Source organism: Cryptotermes secundus, unplaced genomic scaffold (assembly GCF_002891405.2).
Source record: "Cryptotermes secundus unplaced genomic scaffold, Csec_1.0 scaffold271, whole genome shotgun sequence".
Classification (NCBI taxonomy): Eukaryota; Metazoa; Arthropoda; class Insecta; order Blattodea; family Kalotermitidae; genus Cryptotermes; species Cryptotermes secundus.
The window spans coordinates 786548-810535 of record NW_019731219.1 but is presented as its reverse complement, the minus strand read 5'-3'; the positions used below and the strand labels follow the sequence as shown (position 1 = coordinate 810535).

The 23988-nt window shown below is 37.4% G+C and overlaps 1 protein-coding gene across 3 annotated transcripts; it reads left to right on the top strand.

Moving 5' to 3' along the window:
* LOC111866436 (DNA-binding protein Ets97D) lies at positions 1-23842 on the top strand. Of its 3 annotated transcripts, none has more exons than XM_023855395.2 (12): positions 1-71; positions 2594-2689; positions 3164-3375; positions 5021-5154; positions 5301-5347; positions 10328-10463; positions 13047-13203; positions 15980-16096; positions 16865-17077; positions 17288-17455; positions 18699-18922; positions 22022-23842. In XM_023855395.2, exons 2-12 carry the CDS (start codon positions 2601-2603, stop codon positions 22160-22162), a joined length of 1638 nt encoding a protein of 545 aa, XP_023711163.1. In that variant the 5' UTR covers positions 1-71; positions 2594-2600; the 3' UTR covers positions 22163-23842. The 3 variants fall into 3 exon arrangements, with proteins under 3 accessions (XP_023711163.1, XP_023711164.1, XP_023711162.1); XM_023855396.2 differs by having other exon boundaries at positions 5-68; XM_023855394.2 differs by having other exon boundaries at positions 7-198.
* Positions 23843-23988: the final 146 nt, after the last annotated feature.

The window sequence follows — 23988 nt, the reverse complement described above, 5'->3', positions numbered from 1 at the left end:
TTTTGAATGCTATGAAGAGCTAGAAAGTTTTTGCTGTGGGGAGAAACGAGACGAATGTAGTAGAAATGGTAGTGAGTAAAAGATTTTGTGGTATTTGTGCAGAAATTCGTTTATTTAATTTCTGTATCAGGAAGTAATATTAAATATAGAAGATTCTAAATACTTTCTTTGGACATCATAATAGAATACAAGAAATAGGTTGGTTGGAAGACGGAAGTGCATAACCTTTAAAATAATTGGTTTTCGCTGGATATAAAGTACTACATTCCCATATGGTCCATATGGTGTCCTGATAAGTGTTGCCAATTCAAGGGCTTGGTTGTAGTCGTTTGTTGCAGGTTAAAATATTCCGTAATAATATCTCTTTTGAACAAAATATCCTATGCATATGAAACTAGTCATGCAATGTATTTCATTCATGATCATACCATTTCCTCAGTTCTGGCAAATACAGTGTAAATCGCAGTGTTGCTCATTTAATTGTTATTTTGAAAGTCGCATTTGTTTCTCAACCGTTAACACAACCGAATGTCGTGTATGAGGGTGTATGGGCGTATGGCATCAGTGCCTCGTGTTCGGAAGATTACTGGCGGTTGCGGCAGTGGAGGTTACATAAATTTTCTCACTTGCCAGGACAGTGTGTGGATAATACTATGTAGGACACCAGTGCTTCCACATTCATCTCATGCTTTCCTGAATAACTCTTCCATTTTAAGACCAAATAAAATAAGCTAACATGGTTGTAATTTTGAATTCTAGTGACAAAGGCAGGCATATGTGTTACTGCCAGTGGACTCCAAAATATACACAGTAAAAAAAAGAAAATATATTTTGGTGTTAATATTGAAAATGCTGTAATAAGTGTAAAGACTAATACTGTTTTGTCCAGTTGCCAGAGAACTAAATAGTCCTAATAGTTGATAGTGAGCCACAAATAACCTCAGGACTATAACATGTGTTCAGCTGAGAAATACAACTATGGTATTTAAAATCTGATATATGAAATTTCCACTAATTTTCTTTAGAGGATTAAAAATGAAAAGACTGTAGATTTTTCCCTCAAGAAAAGAGAAGTGAAGAAGTTTGCCGTGAATGTGTGACCCTCACAATAAAATCACACTTGATTCAATTATTCTTCCTTTGTTTAAGACAGGCTGTCTCTTGTGTTAATAGAAAGATTATATTATCAGTGCTGTAATATGTACACACTGCAGCAGTAAATGATTGGGACAAAATAAAAGGAATACTGCATACAGACATATGTTTATTACCTATTTCCCTTAGAATAATCCCCAAGGGATCAAATGCACTCATTTCAATGTTCATATGAGCTTTGAAAAATTTGGATAACTTGTCTGCTGTGAAGGTATTCAGTTCAGCAGTCACATTCTTCTGAATGTCACTGACTGTCAGATCAGCGACCTTTCAGTCTCAGTTTCAGTTTGAGAAATAGAGAAAAGTCTACTGGAGCCAGTGTGGTGGACTAAATAGGTGAGCACTGCAGCCCCTTTCTTTTGGCCAGAAATGCTCTTACATCAGTTGTTGAATGAGCAGGTACATGTCGTGCAGAAGCCAACAACTAGAATTTTGAGATCTGGTCTCACACTTTATTCTCACCAGCATATATTGTAGTGCTTGTAGGTGGTACTCATTGTTGATAGTCTGTCTCTCTGACCGAATTCTTTATGAATTGTCCCTTTGGAATTGCATGTAATTGGTATTGTTTTGATGTACGATTTCTGGAAATTAACCGTTCTTAAGCTTGTTGAACTGTGTGATCACCATTTTGCACTTTGTCTTTGGTCTCAGGATCATAATGGAAACACCATAACTTATCCTCAGTAATAATGGTATTTAGAATACCAGGTTCACCATCAGCTATTTGCACAAAAGCTTTGTAAGCATCCAGCCATCTGAGTTCTTCCTCATCATGCAAAGAGCTTGGAATTAACTTCACAAACATTTTTATCTTACCTAAGTCTGGTAATTGTGGACCTTATTGATACCTTATTCATATCAGTTCACTTTCCATCTTTGTGAATATCAATCAGTGGTCCTTGCAAGTAGATTGTGCGCTTTGTTCACCAGTTCTGGGTTGGACATCATTTTAGGTTGTCCATTGTGACTGTTGTCCACATCCTCTTTGTCCTTTTGAAAATGCTTAAACCATGAAATATTTGTGCTTGGGACAGAGCCTCATCCCGATAATCTGTTCATAATATTTCATGTGTTTCAGTGGGGCTTAACCCCGGTTGTGTTGAAAACTTCATGTTGACGCATTCAGTTTCTAACATTGCATAATGCACAATGTCCAAAACATGTTGATATGAAAGAAAAGTGCAGTTCTAACAGGTTACGATTAGCAGGACTGCCAGGGTTACACTTCAGTGTGACTGTAGTGGCCCCTCACGGAACATACTGTATGTTTTTATATTGTTTAAGTCTAATTAGTTTCTTGCAGCGGTGTGTATGTTTGTGTATGAGTTCTGTGATGCTGATTATAATGACTTTACGTATGATGCATATCATTGTGTCTTTGTTATGATGTATGGATGACATTTTGTCTTTGTCACTGAAATGTTCTCTGTTACAGGGCTTGTATGATGGATCACCAACAAGCAGTCTTTATTCTGAAGGAGGATGGGTGTGGAAGAAAGGTGTACACTTTGGCACCTGATACAAGAAAACGGTATTTTTTTTGTATTATGTTTGGGTCTCCTTTAGAGATAAATATAGTTGTAACACGTGAATTTATTTTGTATCGTATAGACGTGTTGCTAAGTGGTGACTCTGTAAACAATGACCATTTGTGGGCAATGGCTCAGCAAACACATTCCAGCGGCAAGAAATACGTACTCAACAATAGAGTTACTGTTGGAAAGGTGGTATATCTATGTGGTCCATGCTGAGATGTTATCAGCAAGGGACAAAGTCAGTTAGGCAGTTTTGTACAGTAGGCTGTGAAGAAAAGGGTTAGTTGCAAGAGTGCTCAGTTGAAATTCCAGTTGTGAAGGTAAGACTTTATGTGTGATGAGTATTTTAAACCATTGTGCAAGGTAAAGAGATATGATTGCCTGTAATGTAGAAATGTACTGAAATTGTTAACGCTCTTATTTGTTGTGAAGTAACATTTAGGTACAAAGAAACTGAATGGATGTTGCAGCTTCTTTGTCAGTGATAACAAGGCCCATGAATTGATAGAGACAGAGGATCCAGAAATGAGTGAGTTGTGCAAGCAGATTAAGCTAGAACAACCAGACATAGATGATCAGACAGTGGATGCTGCATCCATGCTGCCAGAGGAAGCATGCACCTTGGTGGCTGAATTTCATGATGACACCGGGGCGTCTATTGTCCCTGATGATGCCATCGCAGGTAACAAACACAGCCATAAACAAGTTTTTCTGTTGTATTCTCTGAATTGTGAAGTATTTATTACTCTCATGTATGTATATAAAATAAGTAAAGCTATCCCTGTAACAGGCCATGAAGGCCACAACCATAGGGTTGTGAGACGTTGAGGGTCCCACATTATCTAGACAATTGGCTCAAAGATGGTGGTAAGGTTGTCAGCCTTATGCCGTGCTTTACTCCCCAGGAAAATTATTTATTTAGAGGCTGAGTGAACCCCGGTGCCGTGGTGCGGCCGGAAGGATTAGGTCAATTGAAAAAAATCCAATGACCTCATCCATATTTGAACCCATGACCTTCCGACTTGTAACATAGTGCCTTAACCACCACGCTACCGCGTGCCCCCTCTCAGTGCCCCTCAGTGAATGAAGAGCTAAACATATTAGTAACAAAATACTGGGACATATTATTTTATTACTTCCCTTTATAATCTTTCTTGCTTTACTCCAGAAGTCAGCAAAATTCCTTAATGTTTTATATTGAAGTACCATATTTGTATGATATGTTCCCCAAAAATTTTAACTGTTGTCTGTTGGAAAATTTTTCCCAGATTTGATGGGGATTGCTCTCAGTCCTTGGAATAATCTTCCAGGATTCATCAACAGAAAATTTTATCTGCAGGGTTACAGTCCCTGAGAAAATACAGAAATTAAAGGAATTTGGGATGTGGGCATGATTATTAGTTATGAACAACCATATAAACATCCATGTTTACTGCAGTCTGAAGCACATGAACGAAGTAAATTAATTAATTTGCTATGTGGGGTGGAGTCCAGCTGGGTCCACTCGGCACGACAGCCACTGATTGGACTACTGTACCTTCCCCGGGTGATTACAATGATGGAGAATTTGGTGGAATGAAGATTGGCGGGGGAAACCGAAGTTCTCGGAGAAAACCCACCCAACCGCCACTTTGTCCTCCACAAATCCCACTTGACCAGACCTGGGATTAAACCCGGGCCGCTGTGGTGGGAAGCCAGTGACTAACTGCTTGAGCTAGGGTGCGGTCAACGAAGTAAATTACAAATTAAGGGAATTTTATATCAGTGTTGTAACACAAGATGACATTTTTCTACAAAAACATTTGTATAACAGTTTAAATTTTACTCACATATAATATTTTTCGTTAAATTATGTTTATAGTAATTAGAGTTTGTGATAACACTGATGTTTCCTTTTTTTCTGTGGATATGGGGTGTACTGTATTTAAGCCGGTTATTTTAATTTGAACTATCTGATCATTGTTTCTCAGAAAACTACATTTCTTTCTTTTTAAATGCCAAATAATATCTGCACTGATAGCATCATTAAAGAAGCAGCTTACATACACTGAAATTCTTTTTCTCTTGATTCCAAGTAACAAATTGTGATGGTAGTTTCCAGTTTGTAATGATGTTCCCTCTGAAGATGGCCCGTAAGGACCGAAACGTGTAGGGGAGATAAGTTTGAACGTAGTAAAAACTTACATGTCACATTGGATGGAGTGGTTTGTATTTATAACAAATTGATATAACTTAATTAAACAGTTACTGAATAAACCATTCAGTTAAACATGCATCTTGCCTGACAAGAAAGAAAGTATGCAGTGATAGAGGACATATTTTTACAGAAGTGGTAATGGGACAGGAGGTGATAGCAGACAGTGAGTTGGAATTGCTTCAAGGTGAGGAAGTTGTGACATCTCTAGCAGCGCCAGGAGGCACTGATGGTATCTCGGTGGCCGTAAAAGAAGATGAGGATGACNAGTGGTAATGGGACAGGAGGTGATAGCAGACAGTGAGTTGGAATTGGTTCAAGGTGAGGAAGTTGTGACATCTCTAGCAGTGCCAGGAGGCACTGATGAGTGCATAGATGGTATCTCGGTGGCTGTAAAAGAAGATGAGGATGATGATGGAGAATGTATAGGTGCAAGTAGAATGGAGCAATCTATAGAAGGGTGAGGAAATTCAGATTTAATTTTGGGTATGCATTTAGGTCAGTTTTGAATTATAAATTTGGTAAAAGTGTTTAATTGCCAGTCTGTACGAGTGAAAAGTCTTCTCTTTGGATTCTTAAGTCTTAGACTTTGCACTGCAGATTTAAATTCAGACATGCAAATAATGCTGGCTCAAAACTAGTAATAACTTTGTTATGCCCTCATTATGAGAATCAAACTTTGAGTATAAGTAGAATTATTCTCTCGAAATATCTTCAGTGTTCACATTTGATGAATGTTTGGTGTATGCTAACAGCTAATTTATGGTTATCATTTCCAAGATTATAAAGGCAAAAAAAAAAAATAGATAAATCCAGTCATTACACCAAACATAGCCTAGATTGTTATCTCAAAGCATATGCAAGCAGAATTCATGTGGTTGAAATACTGTCCATGAGATGGATGCACAAAGTACAAGCATATTCACCCACTGGCTGTGCAAGACACCACAGTGGCACATGGCAACTGAGTAGTGTGGAATGCACAGCATTCCATGCAGACAAGTTAGTGAAATTAATATTTATAGTCCTAGTCAGCTACATTAAATTGTTCACATTCTGATATGGGCCATTCCCTGCCTGTCAAGTTTCATGTCAGGCAGTTTACATGGGAGTCTAAGTTTGAAGTGGGAAATAATGGTTCATCAGAAGAGAGCTCTTTGGTCTTAAGATGAAGCATCTTGTTTAGATGTCCTGTTGTATCATGTAAATTCTAAAGGGATGGGACAGTGGTGTGTAATATTCTAGAATACTGGACAATGAGCAAAGCTCAAAAACCCAGTAATTCTGAATATTGCTGTATCAGGTTTTGTTAAATTTCTGTTATTTTTATTTTTGATTCCTACTGCCTCTTGAAAGATAAGTATCTCATAGACACATTTGTATGGCACCCTATGACACTATTACAGTTGTAAAAAAATTTTCAGAATAGGCTAGGAAACATTTTATTTGCTTTCATTTTTATTTTCTGACTCATGGTTTAGAAGACATTTCTGGTAATGTATTTTTATGCCACAGTGCGGCTAGTTTAATGGTTATTTATTTGTGGAACAGGTGGGAAAGGTTAGCAAACAAACATGTTTGTTCAGTTTTACTCCCCCCCCTCCATTTATTTTTACGATAAGTCTTCAGCAAATGTTTTTAGGCACTCTACGTGGTCTGATAATAAAGTTTGTGAACTCATCATGGTAAAAGTGCTGCATTCCTCATTGCTGAATATCACTGGTTGCCCTCAAACTACTCCTCTTGGGAAGCTATGCACCGATGCCAGTGCCTAGTCCACGCTTCAGAATAATTTTGGAACTGGTTTTGTGGAATGGCTTTCAGAACTACTGTCGTTTTACTCCTGATGTCATCGGTGTCATCAAAATGCCTTCCTTTCGGTATTTCCTTTATCTTTGGGAACAGAAAAAAGTCACTGGGGGCTAGATCTAGATCCAGTGAATAAGGAGGGTGTTCCAGCACAGTTATTTGTTTACTAGCTAAGAATGCCCTCACAGACAGTGCCATGTGAGCAGGTACATTGTCATGATGCAAGATTCATGAGTTGTTGGCAAAAATTTTGTGTCGTTTCCATATAACTTTTTCAAAAGCCTTTTCAGTACTTGCAAATAGTAAACTTAGTTGACTGTTTGTCCAGTTGGTACAGACTCATAATGAACAATCCCTCTGATACAAAAAGAATTAGCAATATTGTTTTGGACTGACAACTTTTTTGGGCATGTAGAATTGACAGTCTTCCATTATGCACTTTTGCCGTTTTTTTCAGGGTTCGTATTGGTAGACCCGTATTTCATCATCTATAATGACATGGCCCAAAATGTCATCATGTCTCTCCAGAAAGGTCTTGGCAAATTTTGACTCTTCTTTGCTTATGTTCTTCTGTGAGCTCCTTTGGGGCCATTTTTGCATACACCTTCCTCATGGCGAGATCTTCAGTTAAGGTATTCCTAACTGTTTCTCTGTCAATATTCACTTGCTGTGCTATGCTACTGTCAGTCAGCTGATGATTTTCACACACAATTTGATGAACTTTTGCAATGTTTTCTTCGGTTCTGCTCATTGCTGGTCATCCCGATCTCTCTTTGTTAGTGACACTTTCTCTTCCATCAGAAAAACATGTCACCAACTTGTAAACTGATGTTTTGTTCATAGCATTATCCCTTTAAACTTGCATTAACATCTCTCTGATTTTGCTTCCACTCTTGCCAAGTTTAACAAGAAATTTGATGTTCATTCATTGCTCCAGTTCAAGCTTTGACGTTCTCGTGACGGCACACCAAAACACACTCAGACAGTAATAGATGTCGCTTAGAAAGAGATTGCTGTAGATCAACAACAACAACAACAACAACAACACCAACAACACCACCACCACCACCACCACCACACAGCTGTGAAATGCTGATATGCCAGTGTCATCAAGCCATACTGAGGTTTCTGTCCACTGCTGCCATGGCAAGCACACAGTGGAAAGTTCAGAAACTTTATTGTCAGACCTTTTATGACTGATGTTGCAGACTTAACACTTTTGGTTAGGGAATGGGAATGTAAGAAGAAAGATTTGTTGGTGATTTTAATCTTTCTATAGAAGATATTCCTGTTTACATATTTTTGATACATGATATTATAAATTCAGTATCCTTTTTCTCTCTTCTCATTCTTCACTTTTTTTAGGGATGTGAGGAGTTTATTAGATGTGGTTAGAGTTAAACAATTTTGTGTTCTTATGTGTTTTCTCCAAATTTTAATTTATGAGGTATGTTGTTTTGTGGACATATATTTTGAGGCACGTTTAACAGTGTTTGCATTTTTAATGGAATAAGGAAATAAAAATACAAATTTTTGTTGTCTTCCATTTTCTCTATAACTACAATCTAAGGCATAACATTTCCTTTTATACATTTTTAGTGCCTTATGGCTGGCATATTAAAATTAAACTTACTTTTTCATGTAACATTCTTTTGAAAAGTATCAGCTTCATACAGAATTTTATTCAATCCTTCTCTGAAGGTTAAATCCATATGTAGGTGAAATTATTGGGGATCATCAGCGTGGGTTTCAACATAACAGATCAAGTACTGACCTGATCTTTTGCATTCAACAAATACTAGAGAAAGACTGATTCAGTTGTGAGAGAAGTATTATACAATATTCTCATAGAGCTTGGGTTACCCATGAAACTAGTTAGACTGATAAAAATGTATTTAAATGAAACATATATTAAAGTCCTATAGATAAACGTTTGTCAATATCCAGAATGGTCTAAAAAAAGGAGGTGCTTTATTGCAACTGTTTTTCAACTTTGCTGTAGAATATGCCATTAAGGGGGACCAGGAGAGCCAGGTGGTGCTGAAATTAAGTGGGACACATCAGCTGCTGGTCTGTGCAGATGATGTGAATCTACTGGATGATAACACAGAGACCATAAAGGAAAACACAGAAACTTTAATTAACACTATTAAGGGTGTTGGTCTAGAAGTAAACACAGAGAAAACTAAGTATATATTGCTGACTCATCACCGGAATGCAGGGTAAAATCATGATATAAAGATAGGTAACAAGATGTTTTGAAAATGTGACACAGTTCAAAATTTGATTCAGGAGGGAATTAAGAGGAGATCAAATCTGGGTAATGCTTGCTACCATTCAGTCCAGAACTTTTTGTCTTCTCATCTGCTGTCTAAAAACTTAAGAATTAGAATATACAGAAATATAATTTTGCTTACAGCTCTGTATGGGTGTGAAATTTTGTTTCTGATATTAAGGGAGGAACATAGACTGAGAACAGGGTGTTGAGAATATTTGGACAGAAGAAGGATGAAGTGATGGGAGGTTAGAGAAAACTGCATAATGAGGAGCTTCATAACTAGTACTCTTCTCTAAGTATAATTAGAATGATCGAGTCAAAGAGGATGAGATGGACAGGGCATGTAGAACGAATGGAGGGAGAAGATGCATATAGGACATTGGTGGGAAAGTCAGAAGGAAAGAGACCACTAGGAAGACCAAGACAGGTGCATGGGTAATGTTAAAATGGATCTTAGAGAGATAGGATGGGATGGCATGAACTGGATCAATCTGGGTCAGGATAGGAAACAGTGGAGGGCTCTTGTGAACACGGTAATGAACCTTCAGGTTCCATAAGATGTTGGGAAGTTTTTTGGTGGCTACAAAATTGGCGGCTTCTCAAGAAGGGCTCAGCTCCATGAGGTAACATTTTTGTATTTTTCTTTCCAAGTTAATTTTTAGGAAGTGTGAAGTGTAGAGGAATACCAAGATAATTGCTCTAAGATCCGAGTCATTATGTATTCTGAAGGTTTTTACTTTGTCTGGGCATTAGTTCATCAGTTTTTATGTGCATATGTACTGAGTTTTGGGTTTACTTCCTTGTAGGAGAGCATAAACTGTTTCTCTCAGAATGTGTAAGCTTAAATTTTTCTTCCTATAGAATATATACAAATTCATATGCATTCTCTGGACTTCATTATGGCATCATCTGTCAGTTTTGGTATGCTGGAATCTGTGTGCTTTTCTATTACAAGCAGATGCTCTAAACCAAAGTTGTATTTAATAGTTTTTTAAGATTTTGACCATGCTGCAGATAGCGGAATAGATATTGGTAAACATGCCATTTAACAGTGGGAAAGGGGTTGAAAGATGTAACAGATGGGTGATTAGAACCAAAGTTGTATTTAATAGTTTTTTAAGATTTTGACCATGCTGCAGATAGCGGAATAGATATTGGTAAACATGCCATTTAACAGTGGGAAAGGGGTTGAAAGATGTAACAGATGGGTGATTAGATACTTAATGAATTTTAGATTTAAAAATTTTATTTGTTAAGTGAATTTGGTATATCTTTATTATAAAACTAGCTTGAAGGCCATGTGTATCCAAAGTTAGCTGTTGTTTGAGTGATTTAAGAGTGTTAATTTTCCAGGGAAGATGAAGAAGCTGGGCTAGTGATGCAACACATGGATATCCGTGAACCACTTTCCACCTTGCGAACACTTTTGGAGCAACGGCTTAGTATTGATCTATCTGAATATGAGTTCTGGCTGCAGGATGCACAAACGGTGAGATTGTGCCAGTGTTTTATAAAAGGTTAATTTACTGTTGACATTAGTTTTGAAATCATGATGAATTTACATTTCAATTATATGTAAAATTTGACAGTGTGATGCAAGTGAGGTTTTTTAAAAAGTTGATTTGTATAGGATATCTTTTTTCAAATTGTTACCATCCATCTCTTTAAGATATAATGTCGTAGTGTCAGGATGTGTGATACCAAATCGGTAAGCACTCCTGCTGCTGCATTGATTGAGGTCTTGGTCTGCAAACCAGGTGTCCTAACTGAAATTGTATGTGGTTCTCAGTTCATCCAAGCATTCTCTTCATATAGGTCATAGATTCTTTAATGCTCTTTATTTTCATTCGTAATCATCTTGTTATTTCAAGCTATATTATCTGCACAGTTGACAGAACCTCATTAAATAAGACCCAAAATGTACACGTGTTATTTGAGAGATACTAGAGTGGGATCTTGATATGAAACCCATTACCCATATTTTCATGATTTCTCTGCATGTCCCTAGGCAGAAGTTAGGGTACTTACTCATGGAGCTGAGCCCTTCTTGAGGAGCCACCAATTCTACAGCTACTCTAGGATTTCCCAGCATTTTATGGAACTCGAAGGTCCATTACTGTGTTCACAAGAGCCCTCCACGGGTCCCTATTCTGAGCCAGACCAATCTGACCCATACCATCCCATCCTATCTATCTAAGATCCATTTTAATATTATCCACCATCCTATGCCTTGGTCTTCCCAGTGGTCTCTTTCCTTCTGGTAGTACCTCAAAATAGGCTGTGATGTCCATATCCTCCTTCATTTGTTCATCCATCATTATTATCATCTTTTCATTCATCATCCTTTCATTTGAAGCTGTCTAAGCTGCACACTTGTTACAGCATCTGGAGAAGAATGGAGAGGTTTTGGTGCCATGGACTAATTTTGGTGTAATATGCTGGCACTACCATACCGTTATTGCTTTGACTTCTCAGATAATTCTCATGTAATAATAATTAGAGGTAAATTACATCAAGAACTGTTCTTTCACTGGATTAAGCCCTCCATACTTAATATTGGGATTCCCATTCAATAGTGTAGGGATAATGAAAGGTTATTTTACTTAGATAATGTTCAGTATCACTGACATCAGGCCTGTGACAAGGAAACAACCAATAATATGGTCCAACTTGCATGTATATAATTTAAATATTTTATAATATTATCCCCTATCTCTGTATTACAGACTCTTCTTTATATTCAGCATTCAACTCATTACCTGGATTAAAAACAACACCCATAGTTTGGCCCTGTGTTTAATTTATTAAGCATCACATGATGAAGATGAATGGGCTGTGGTTATAAATTTACCAATGGATTTAGTTATGTTTTTAATGCATTCTGTCAAAAATAATCTCGATAACACTGTGCATCTCATAAATTTCCCTACTTTGGCTCAGGTATAACAACAGCTGCTCACTGACATTCAGCAAGCGTCATCACCATCTGGCTTCTGCATTTTTCCATCTTCTTTGTCGATTCATTTCTTATTCAGGCTGATGGTTAGATAAGGGTTGAGAACTCAGTAGGCTGCCCATTGCAGTCAGCCCAAAGAGGTTTTGATCCAAGAACTGTAAGTCTAACCAAATACCAACTTCATAGTACTTAGAAGGCAGTGATCGTATTGTCACTTGTAGGGTGGTATGCGTGACAAGAATGACTGGTTCTATTTTGGATGATTTGATTTATTAGCACTTTGGTTACAACCTCTCTTATTTACACTTAAATACAGGCGATACAGTGCTATCGCTGATTTACACACTTTCCAATTTACCATTGCACACGCACTAGGATTCTCTGTTTCCACTAGTCGTCTCCTAGCAACAGATCTCAACACAGAAACTAGCACTTCAAACCAGTATGAAGTCTTCTTGTCTTCAGTCACTCTATACTCCACTGTCTTAATCTGTACTCAATTAATCTTCACAATTCACACTCCATTTTCGTCCTTGTACTCTCAGCTGTTGAACCCTCCCAAATTCTCCACTTCACTCTGTTTGCACGATTCTGCTTCTTCTGTTTCTCTCTACAACAAACTCAGAATTCCAAACACAACTCTGTCACTCACTTATATACCTGAGGGACAAATATCGACCAGCAGTAGACACATATCACATGACTCCTACCCACTGTTGCTGTGTGTTGTCACCGCACATCCTCAGCTGACGGACATGGAGGAAAAACGTTTGTGATGGCCACCTGCTGTTGTGTGATGTCACCAATCCTACGCCAACTACCGGACACATGGAAAACGCACCTTTCTCTACTACCATGGACGCATACGTTTACATATGTTTACCATGTTTACAGAGCTGTTGCCTGGTGATCTGTTGATCATATACGTCACAGTATGTTTCATTCATATATTAAACAAAGATTGCATTCTGACATAACGTGCCTTCAACTGTCACAGTATATTAGCTTTCAGAAGCTGTGCCATTGCAGCATCATTATATAAACTAAGAAAACAAATTTAGGATATAGGTGAGATTGTTCTTTGTTCTGATATGCACGTTATGATCTGTGTTGCAGTTGGAGGGGCACAAGAACCTTGTTGATCAGTGTGTGCAGGGAGAGGGATTGGTGCAGGTGAATGTGCAAATCAAAGTAGATGATGACATCAAGAAAATAAATATTGTGGATGTTCTTAAGCCAGCTGAGGAATATGTTGAAATAGCCGAGGGACAGTGTAAGTTTTCGTCCATCTTAGGCATTTAGAAACAATACATGGATTGTGGCACTTATCTGAAGGTAATAGATTATGTGTTCCTCTGTATTGTACTGTCACATTGAAACACATTTAAGATATTTAGTTGAAAGCATTTCACTTTCAGTAATTTCTAAGTATTTGGTCTGAAGAAATTTTTTGTGTGATTTGTGTTCTTCCCCCACTTCAAGATCCTTCCCAATGAACCCAGTCACCTCTGTAGGCACATAGTACATATGGAAGTGTGAAATTTGGCTTGTTACTAAGTTTTTTACTGGCCATCTGGATATGTAGGCCACTGGTGGCAAGTGTAGACAAGGATCTCCACAGTTCCTCAAAATAAAATTTTGCAGTATGGTTAGAATGCATATGGTTAGAAATTAGTATTATTAGTAAGGCTTACAGGCGTAGGTTGTTGTAAACTAGGGTTTCCAGTCTGGTACCTTCCTCTTCTTCTCTGTTTGTATTCTATCCAAAGACACTTAAACAAAAACAATGTGCTGTGGAAAATATTTGGGCTGAAGAGGGATGTGGGAAGTTCCCAATTTAATCTTTATCGGACGACCATTTATATTCCAGTAGTGGCAGTGGGACGGATTTAATTTAAATGCCCGTCATCGTAGAGTAATAAAAATTGTAATCATGTTACTCAAAATGCTGTTATTTCTACAATTTTTGTGATAAGCGAACGAAATAAATGCTTCTTTTATCTAGAAAGTATATAGAATCAGATACTGTAATTTACCGATTTTAGAATCTGTAAAAATTGTTACATTGATTCCAAAAAAAAAATTCCCCAATTTTGAGCGTCTGTCCACACCAGTCCTCTGTTGTTTGCAAGCTGTTGCCTGGCAATGGCTGCTGTACAGTTGCCTATCTCACAGGCACTGTCTAGCAACAGGTCTACATGCCACAATATATTACAGGAAAATGTAATATTGTTTCTATGAAAGTTTTAGTGAGATCAGTAAAGGTGTGCTTATACTCAAAGGAAAGTGTAAATTTAAGGAACATAAAATCTTGAATTCACTAATTAAGAACAGAGGTATAAGGATTGTATGGATTGAAGTGAAAAAGATAATAATTATTAATGTGAAATGTTATGGTCTACACTTTGTTCTAGTATTATGAGAATAGTTAAATCAAGTCATACAATTCACATTCAGAGATCAAGAAGTGGTATACGGAATTTTGCTGGAAATGTCTTGGAAAGTGACCATTTGGGAAACAAGAATGTGTTTGGATCATATTACAATTATTACAATGAATTTCTGAGAAGTCAAGTTTGGCGGCATGAATTGGATAGAACTTAGACCGTGTGTCCAGGATCCATTAGGACTCATTTTTTTTAAATTTTGCCCAGCAGTGCCATTTGTTGGGTAGTTGTGGCATTAAGATTCTTGAAGTTTCAGCTGTGGCTGTCTACAATTTCAAAGTGCAAGCACCACTGCATCATGTATTCTGACCTTGAATGTAACAGTACTGTTCTGACACTTGTCGGAAAATGGCGGTTGAACAGAGAACCAACATCAAATTTTGTTTAAAGTTAGGGAAAACAGCCAGAGAAGCATACAAAATGATGAAAAGTGTGTACAGTAGTGATTGTTTTAGTTGCTTGAACATTCTTCGATGGTATGCTGTATTTCGTGACGGCAGGGAGGACATTGAAGGTGCTCCACGTGCATCAAAGCCGAGAACAAGTTGCACTGAAGAAAATGTGAAAGAAGTGACCAAAATCCTTACATCAGACAGATGTGTTTCTGCAAGACTGATCAAGGATCTTTTGGAAATACCAAAAATACTGTGCATCATTATTTTGACCGAGGATTTGGGCAAACGGAAGGTCTGTGTGTGGTTCATACCACATGCGCTGTCAGGCGATGAAAAACATACAAGAGTGGAACACTGCAAAGACATGTTACAGTCAGCCCAAAGCGATACAAAATTTACAAAATTGATTGTTACTGGTGATGAGACATGGTGTTTTCAATATGAGCCTCTCACAAAGCGGCAGAGTGCAGTGTTGTTGAGCCCACAGAAGCCGAACCCAAAGAAAGTGCGCATGCAAAAGAGTTGAGTAAAGACACTGCTAACAGTTTTCTTTGATTCCAAAGGAATCATTCACAAGGAATTTCTGCCAGGTCAAACAGTGAATTCTGATTATTATCTTGGAGTCCTCAATCATTTGTATATGAGAATTCTTTGAATTCAACTTGAATATTGAGAGCAAGGGTCCTGGTCGCTCTCCTCCACGACAATGCCCCACCCCACAAATCAAAGATCGTGTGCAATTTTTTGGCCAGAAAAGGGATCGTAGTCTTTGATCATCCTCCATATTTGCCAGATTTGGCTCCAACAGATTTCTGGTGGTTCCCAAAAGTTAAGTTGGCGATGAAAGGAGACCGTCACGACACCATCCAGGACGTCCAAAGGGAATGTACAGCAGTTTAAAATGCGATTCCACAAAAGGAGTACAGTGACTGTTTTTTGAAAACTTTTCAATCGATTCCAGCTATGTATGGATTCAAAAGGCAACTGTCTTGAATAAAAAGAGTGACATTTTGAAAATAATTAATATCTTGTATTTTGAATGAACACAGACCTAACAGAACCTGGACACACTGTGTATATTCATTATGAGATTCATTCATGAGCTATTGTGGAAGAAGTGTTGAATTGTTGGGTTCTAATACCAAATAATTAAACATTGTATGAGATTCATTGTTGATGAAGTGTAACAAGAACACTTCTGTTTCAGATGAATCCCCTGTTCAGAAACAGACTTATCAGGCTCCTGAGTTGAAGCACAATGTGATCCGATGGATTGTGGACAGTCATTTCAAGAAAGAACAAGAGCGGCTGAAGATCCCCCCAGGTAAATTTCTGAAATTTCACTGAAGGAAATCAGGAATTTTAATGGATTGTGTATGTGCAGGTAAATATTTTTATCATTGTTTGCTATATGTGTGTAATATTAATGCATAATGGTGTCCACATGTTTAATTTCCAGAACTACTGGACAGGTTTTGATGAAACTTGATACTGAGGAATGACACCACAAAATTGTCAGGGAACTTTATGTAATAACTGAAATTAGTCTTCTTAATATGCTCAGAAAAAGCTGGCTCATACAGAAAATTTATATATATGACATCAAATAAGAACAGCCAACTTTATTGAGTCCAGTAAAAGATCCTTTATTATTGCTCTTGCTGACCTTTCACCTTTTTACAGTCTTACATGCTGTAGATCTGTTTTAGAATTAATCATGTACTGGATTCCCCTAAATAAAAAAAAAAGATCTGCTTTCACCACTACAAATAGCCGTTGATGCTGATGTGTCTCTGAACACACATACATTCTCATACATACCTGCCTTCCTACCTACACACATAAGACCTTTGAAATAGTTAAAGAATTTTGTTTCATAATATCCTTAACAGGTTTCAGTACTGGAAATATGAAAGTGGTGGTGATAATGAAATCATATGTTATGACAGTAATGCAAGTGAGCTTCGAAGATCTTGTAGGATATTTCTAGGTATTGTCATGGAGGAGATGAAGGAAACCACACGACTCCCCAAATTCAAACCAGAAACATTATCATTTGAGCTAATCTGTATAATGGTTTTGTTTGGTTTAGATCCCAATGACTGGTCAGTTGCTCATGTGCGTCTGTGGCTTCAGTGGGCTGTGCGTCAGTTCAATCTTGTGGGTCTGCGTCTGAGTGATTGGAACATCACAGGCAAACAGCTTTGTCAGCTTTCATTGTCTGACTTCCATTCCAAGGTTCCAGTTGACCCTGAAGACCTCTTCTGGACTCATTTAGAACTTTTACGCAAGTGCAAGTTTGTAGGTGAGTTTCTTTCAGCACCATGGGGAAGGCAGAGTGCAGGGTTCATATTGTCTCATTACACTTTTGTGGTAAGTGTCCACACTTAAAACAAACAATTTGATTTGGAAGAAAGACTGAAAAAATAAATTATTTTTCAGTTCAAGGGATTCATGATGTCTATCCGTCAGTTTCAATGAGATGGTCAAAACTGGTTTTGCATTATGTTCGCAGCTGTGGTGCAGAAGCAGATTGACCCTCAGCAATATGTGACCCACGCTGAAGGACAACAGATACTTGGCCGACAACCACGACAAACCAAGCTGGGCAAGCTGCCTCGTATTATTGGCCTACCAGTGAGCGTGGTGGAATCCAGTGGTGTGGGCTGTGGAAACAGAACTGGTGAGGAATGTTTTGCTTTTGCTGATGAAAATGTACTGCTGTTCTTTCTCGCTGCATTACTATGTGCCTGCAGCAGTAATGAAGCTACAGCCTTAAAATATGGAGTCAGGAGCTTTATCTAATAGGATGAAGTCAGTGATTGTACTACTGTTGAAATTCTCCTATGCATGGATAGAATCTTAGGAACCCTTTTATTCTTATGGTATTTAACATGAAGCATAAAGTTTAGACTATGAAAACTTCCTCATCCATTTACAGGTTCAAAAGGATTTAGTATTTTGATATCATCATTCCTTTTACAGCTTAGGCCCATCATTCAGGGGTAACTGGATAAGACACTTATCAGTGGAATGTAATTAAGGTTGTCGGGTGCCAGCAGGTGGGTAGCTTATGAAATGAATGTAAGATGGCAGTGGACATCTGTCTGAATCGAAGAATATAGACTTCTCGTTGTGTTCACAGATGAAACCCCAACATCACAAGGAATGGAAATAATTAAATTATTCACTAACTATAATTGTTATACCTGTAGAGGATATACACAAAAGAATGGTGCGGTTTCAGAAGTTAATAAGAAATTTATTTCCCAACTTACATGGGCACAACATATATCGTCAGTGGCGGCAACTGTCCAAGTTTCTCATGAGTTAATTACAAACTTTCAATGTGTGCATCTTGGGTCACACGACAGATCCACATGGTAATCAAACTCATCCCAGACCTGGTGTATCATGTCCGCTATAATGGCCTACAGTTCGCCAATCATGAAGTTCATGGATGGACGTTGGCAATGACGCTACATAAATGCTGTTTTTAACGAACCCCCAAAGAAAGAAATCGCATGTTGTAAGATCTGGGAAATGGGGTGTGGAGAAGCTCTAATGTTCATGTACTTGCATGCCTCAGCACATATCTTAAGTTTTGAGTCAGGGTAAAGAATATTTAAAATTCTTTGATATGGTGAATTATATATTTGGGCTTCATAATGTCTGCAGGAAATTTAAGGTTGTTGTGTAACTTATGAACAAGCCTAAACATTACCTCTGTGCTTTCTCTTTGGTCAGTAATGTAAGCTGCACCTGGATTGTATTATGTGGTGTTCCTTAGATTTGGTGGCTACAAAATATGAAGTTTGAAGATTGAATAAATTTTAGTAATGAGTTCATTTGAATGTCTTGGTAATTGTAGGTATAGTTACCATATAGCTGTAGGAGATACATTGAATTTATATTATTTTTGACAGGAAACAATGGCCAAATCCAGCTATGGCAGTTCCTACTTGAGTTGCTGACAGACAAAGAGCACCGTGGTGTTATCCAGTGGCTTGGGAATGAAGGAGAATTCAAACTTCACAATCCAGAAATGGTTGCACAATTATGGGGTGAACGTAAAAATAAACCAACCATGAATTATGAAAAACTGAGTCGGGCACTTCGATATTACTATGACGGAGATATGATTGCGAAGGTAAGCCTGAAATATTGATTGCTGTTGTAAGATAAGGTAAAAGTGTTCTGTGCTTAATTAAGCACCATGAATGAATGTATGAAGTTGTAAGGGAGAGTGGAGATGTATCTGTACACATTTGTAACCTTGTCAAGTCATGCCCTCACTACTTACTCCATGGAAAGAGCCCCCGGTACCAGCTAGATACGAGTCTGGGTGGTCGTCATATGCAGTCCGGACTAGTCTTTTGCCCCTTTCAGATTGCTGTTTGGAGACTGGAGAAGTGAATTTTCAAATAAACTTGTCTTGATAATCTGGTGTGGCCTGCTAACAAACTTGTTTGCAGGGAATTCAGACTCAAGATCTGGTCCTTGAATATATATTTTTAATTGTTTTCCTGTTATTCTTCTTGTCCATATTACTGTTTGCATGTATAGGCAGTATTTTTTTGTTCAACTCTTCAGACCAAAATGTAGGTGTTTTCTGTAAACAGTTCTGTCCATTCTCATTAGTAAAAACAGTAGCTAAATAATAAATATTTACATACATACCATTTCAGCATTTATCTCCCTAATTTATATGACCACAGAAATAGTTGCAGGAATTGAAAGATCTTATGTAAAATATTTAAAGTAATTTTTGCATGTACATTTCTTTTTAATATACACAGTATGGAATTTATGCAACCAAAGTAACTTATTTGTGGACCAGCTTATTTTTCATTATTTTGTGCATACATGGTGACTGTCATAGAGAATACAGTGTTTATACAGATTAACATCATCAATGGTACAAAACTGATCACTTAAGTTTAAAAATTCTTGATGATAGTGTAACAGATTTTCCATGGTTTGAGAGTACCTGTAGTGATGGGTCCAACAGAATAGGTTTTCTTTCATATTCCATTGAACTGAAAATGAAAATTTTTTTTGAACTTAGTGGTTGGTAATAAACTCAGAGGAAGAGAAAACTCCAAAATAATTGTTTTAAACAACGGTTAATGTTGCAGAAATATATGAAAATGGTATAATTTCAACTTAATATACTACTTGTAGCATAACAAACATGTTATAGGATGTTACACTGACATAGTAAAACATGTCATATGAAAAAAACTGTCATAAATATTGTTATGTTTATTGCCTTTTGGAGCAGTTAACATCTGATTGTCAGTAACCGCTTAAGATTCTTATGTTTTTCAGTCCACTAGTTCACTGTCACTAATTCGCAGTCATTATAGTAATGATGTATGGACTGTATGACCAAGATTCCATTCCTGACCCGAGTAGGAGATTTTTCTTTCCCCCCCCACAGTGTCCAGACTGGCTCTGAGGCCCACCCAGCCTCTAATCCAGTTGGTACCCAGGGCTCTTTCTCAAGGGGCAAAGCAGCCAGGACATGAACCTGACCACTCACCTCCATCTAGTGCTGAGGTCAAGAATGGTGGGGTTATACTGCCCCCACCCACATGTTTTCATGGTGTAGTGCTTAATTGATTAAGCACGGGGATAACTTTACCTTTTACTAGTTCACTGTATACCACTGCACTGTCTTTTTGCACACATTAATTTGCATCTCATACTGTTAGCATTGAACTAACTTTTAGACTCATAGTACACGCTGTTGCACGTTTGCACACACATTGGCACTAAAACCACTTCTGGTTCGTAATGAGACTCATGTAAGCTGTGCAGCATGCAAAATCACAACATTTTTACTGAGGTATAGTCATTCTAGAAACTTCAGTTGGCAGCATGTGCTAGGAAGTCTGAGAGCAAGAGAACAATCTAGAAGCTCTCTGGGTTCGTGAAGGCAAGAAGTATCTGCACATGCATGCACAAAGTTTGCAGATCTTCCTGATTTGTATTTTGAACTCCATCTTAGATTTTTTAGCACTGTTGTTGATTTCATAAGTTTTAAACTGACTGTCTTTTGCAAAACATATGCATTTTTTGTATATTACATATATTATGCTCAACTATGCTTCTTTTAGCTTCAAGACTACTTTCAATTTTTCCAGCTTCTCATAAATCTTTTAGTGATGTTGCACATTCTTCTTGTTGCTCTGTTCCAGTTTTTTCTGCAAATTGAGCCACTTTTAGCTTGAAGACATTGAATAAAGATGCTGGACTCTGCTCATGTTATAGGAGGTGATGATAATATTGGAATCTCCAATTAAGGTTTCTTTGGAGAAGTGGTGAATTTGAACACCAAACTGAGGAAAATGTTGAATGGAGGAAATTTAATATTTGAATTATTAACTTGGGATCATAGAGATTTAATGTTAAATGAGGAAATATTAAATGGTGATTCCACTGTATATGGTTGCAGTTTGGACCTGCACAGAAAGTAAACAGGATTATTTCCAAAAATAATAGTACCGTAACTGTGAATCATGATATGCTAATTAAAAAATGCACATAAATTTAAGCAGAATGACAATTATAAAATTTTTGAGTATTAGCAGAAATTTCTGTGAAAAATTAAGAGCCTCAGATTTTATAGAACAAAACTGTATGACCTATTTGCAGTAGTGATGTGCATAATATGGTGAGTTTCCTGTTGCGTAAGGGTTTCAGCAGTGTCCAGTCATACTTTTGAAACTAAAATACTATTCCACTCTCTCTCTTTATGTATCATACTTGATCTCATTTATCCAGACTAACAGTATTTTGGGCATTGTAATGGTCTGTTTCTCTTCATTTCCACTTCCAACCAACTAACTTCATGGAGCTGAGCCATTTTTGAGAAGCCGCCAATGTAATGGTCTGTTTCTCTTCATTTCCACTTCCAATTAACTAACTTCATGGAGCTGAGCCATTTTTGAGAAGCCGCCAATTGTGTAGCTCCCTGAGAACTTTCCAGCACTTATGGAATATGAAGTTTCAATACCATGTTCACAAGAGCCCGTCATTGGTCCCTATCCTGTCTAAGTTCAATTTTAATATTATCCACCCACCTATGTCTTGGTCTTCCTGGTGGACTCTTTCCTTCTGGCTTTCCTCCAATTCTAACACATTTAGGAATCCTATATCACTTGTTTTTATTGTGTGGAAAATAAGTTGATTTTTTAATTTCAAGGAATATAGATGTAATGAATTCTTTCTGTTATCTTTCCAGGTGCATGGGAAGAGGTTTGTATACAAGTTTGTGTGTGACCTAAAGCAGCTGCTTGGCTACAGTGCAAGTGAGTTGAACCGACTGGTGGAGGAGTGTGCTAGGAAGAGTCTCAATGTGGGGCAACACTTCACCACTATATGATACAATGCTCTTTGTGGCTGGACAGTGTTTTAATTGAAGAAACAGAGCAGGCGACTTGATCACTCACAGGTTGTGTAATATTGAGACAAATTGATGTGTGTCTTAGTTTAAAATTATCATTACTTGTTCTCAATATAAATCATAAGGGAATCTTGCTATTAAAACTGTCTTTGATTCTGGCTTGTATATAATAACTCTGTGCCAAAATTTGGTATGTGGTCACCAAAATTGTACCACACCTTCACCTGGAGACATTTAAACTGGTTTAATATTTGTTCGGATTTTTTTTTTTGTGGATTTAATGTGTCCGATATAAATATTTTTGGAAACTTTGAAATTTAAGATGGCCAGTGTACAAGCTAGTCATGATCTTTGAACTGCTCAGTTAATAGGTTTTAAATAATTGGCAACAAAGCAGTGATGTCCCTCTTTATTAGGTACAGCAAAGTTGAGTCTCTAAATGAAGTCTTATTGAATCTGTTAAGTTCCTTGTAAATATGGAGTGGCATCTCGCATTATCCATGATCTCACTTTGTGCCATTTCACTATTCCGTGATTTAATTTTAAAAGTTGCCCTGAGATGTGTGAAGCAATTGTAAAGACATGATGCACAAATGACTGAAAGGTGGGTGAGCTCACTGCTGCATATCATAGATATAGGCATTCTCAGCCATGCACGCTGTGTCTTCAGCTGCAGGCCATGCAGTCTTTGTTATCTCCTTAATTTTATGCAGTCATAATGTAAAATTATTCTTGTGAGCAAACATGGGAAGAGTGATAGATGTGCTACTGGTGCCAAGGGCAAAGGGAGTTTTCTTTAAGAAATTAAATGAAATTTACCTTGAGAACCATTAGGAAGCCCCACTCCAAGGGAGTCTGGTTAAGGCTGGATTGTTCTGGATTCTGATGCCCAGCAGAATGTTTGTGTTGAGTGCAGAAGCAGGCACCCCTAGGCTTGAAGGTTTCCACGGATCATGGCGATTTCGAGAACAGAAAATTCTTGACCCTACTGGGACTTGAACTCCAACCCCTCAGTCGTCCAGTCTGTAGCTAGTCGCTATATCGACCGCACTACCCTGGCTCCTTGTACAATAAAAATATTAATGTTAATACAAAATTTCATAGTAAGCAATTGTTGAATTTTTCATTTGTGAGTTTAGAATTAAATACCTATTATGCAGTGTTAAAATTAACTAATTTCTTGGTAGTTTCAGTTTATGCACTAATTTCCAGGAATGTATTAATCATGGATAATGAGGGATATGTGTATTCCTCTCCCTAGAATATGGTGCAAACACAAACACAGTCTTGGGTACTTGTTCCCGTATACAATTCAAAGGCTGAATGGGGTAAGGAATTATCTCAACTGAAATAAGTATTAAGAAAAACTTTTTTTTTTTAGTGTTGTATTTTTCAGTTGCATTTATTACATAGTACACAATGTACATTTTCTGACTGTAGATAATCAGTATGTAGCATACTTTCATTTTTTTTCATTCATATATTAATAAAAAAAATGGCATTGACTGATAAGAATTAGTTGGATAACTTGTTAATATCGATAATAATTATGATAAACTAGGCCATATAATATTATCACCACCACAAATGTTGTAAACTTTTTCATTATGTGCACTCTGTTCTAAGCCATAATAAAAGTTCTTGTGTGCAGGTGACACATCAAGAGAATTTCCTTTTCTATAAAGAAATGTGTCCAATACACAGGTCACTGTAGACTTGAACTTCATTTTTAGCCTGCAGCACACAAAAGTAATGATGATGTGAATCTGCTGGGTGATAATGTAGATACCATAAAGAAAAACACA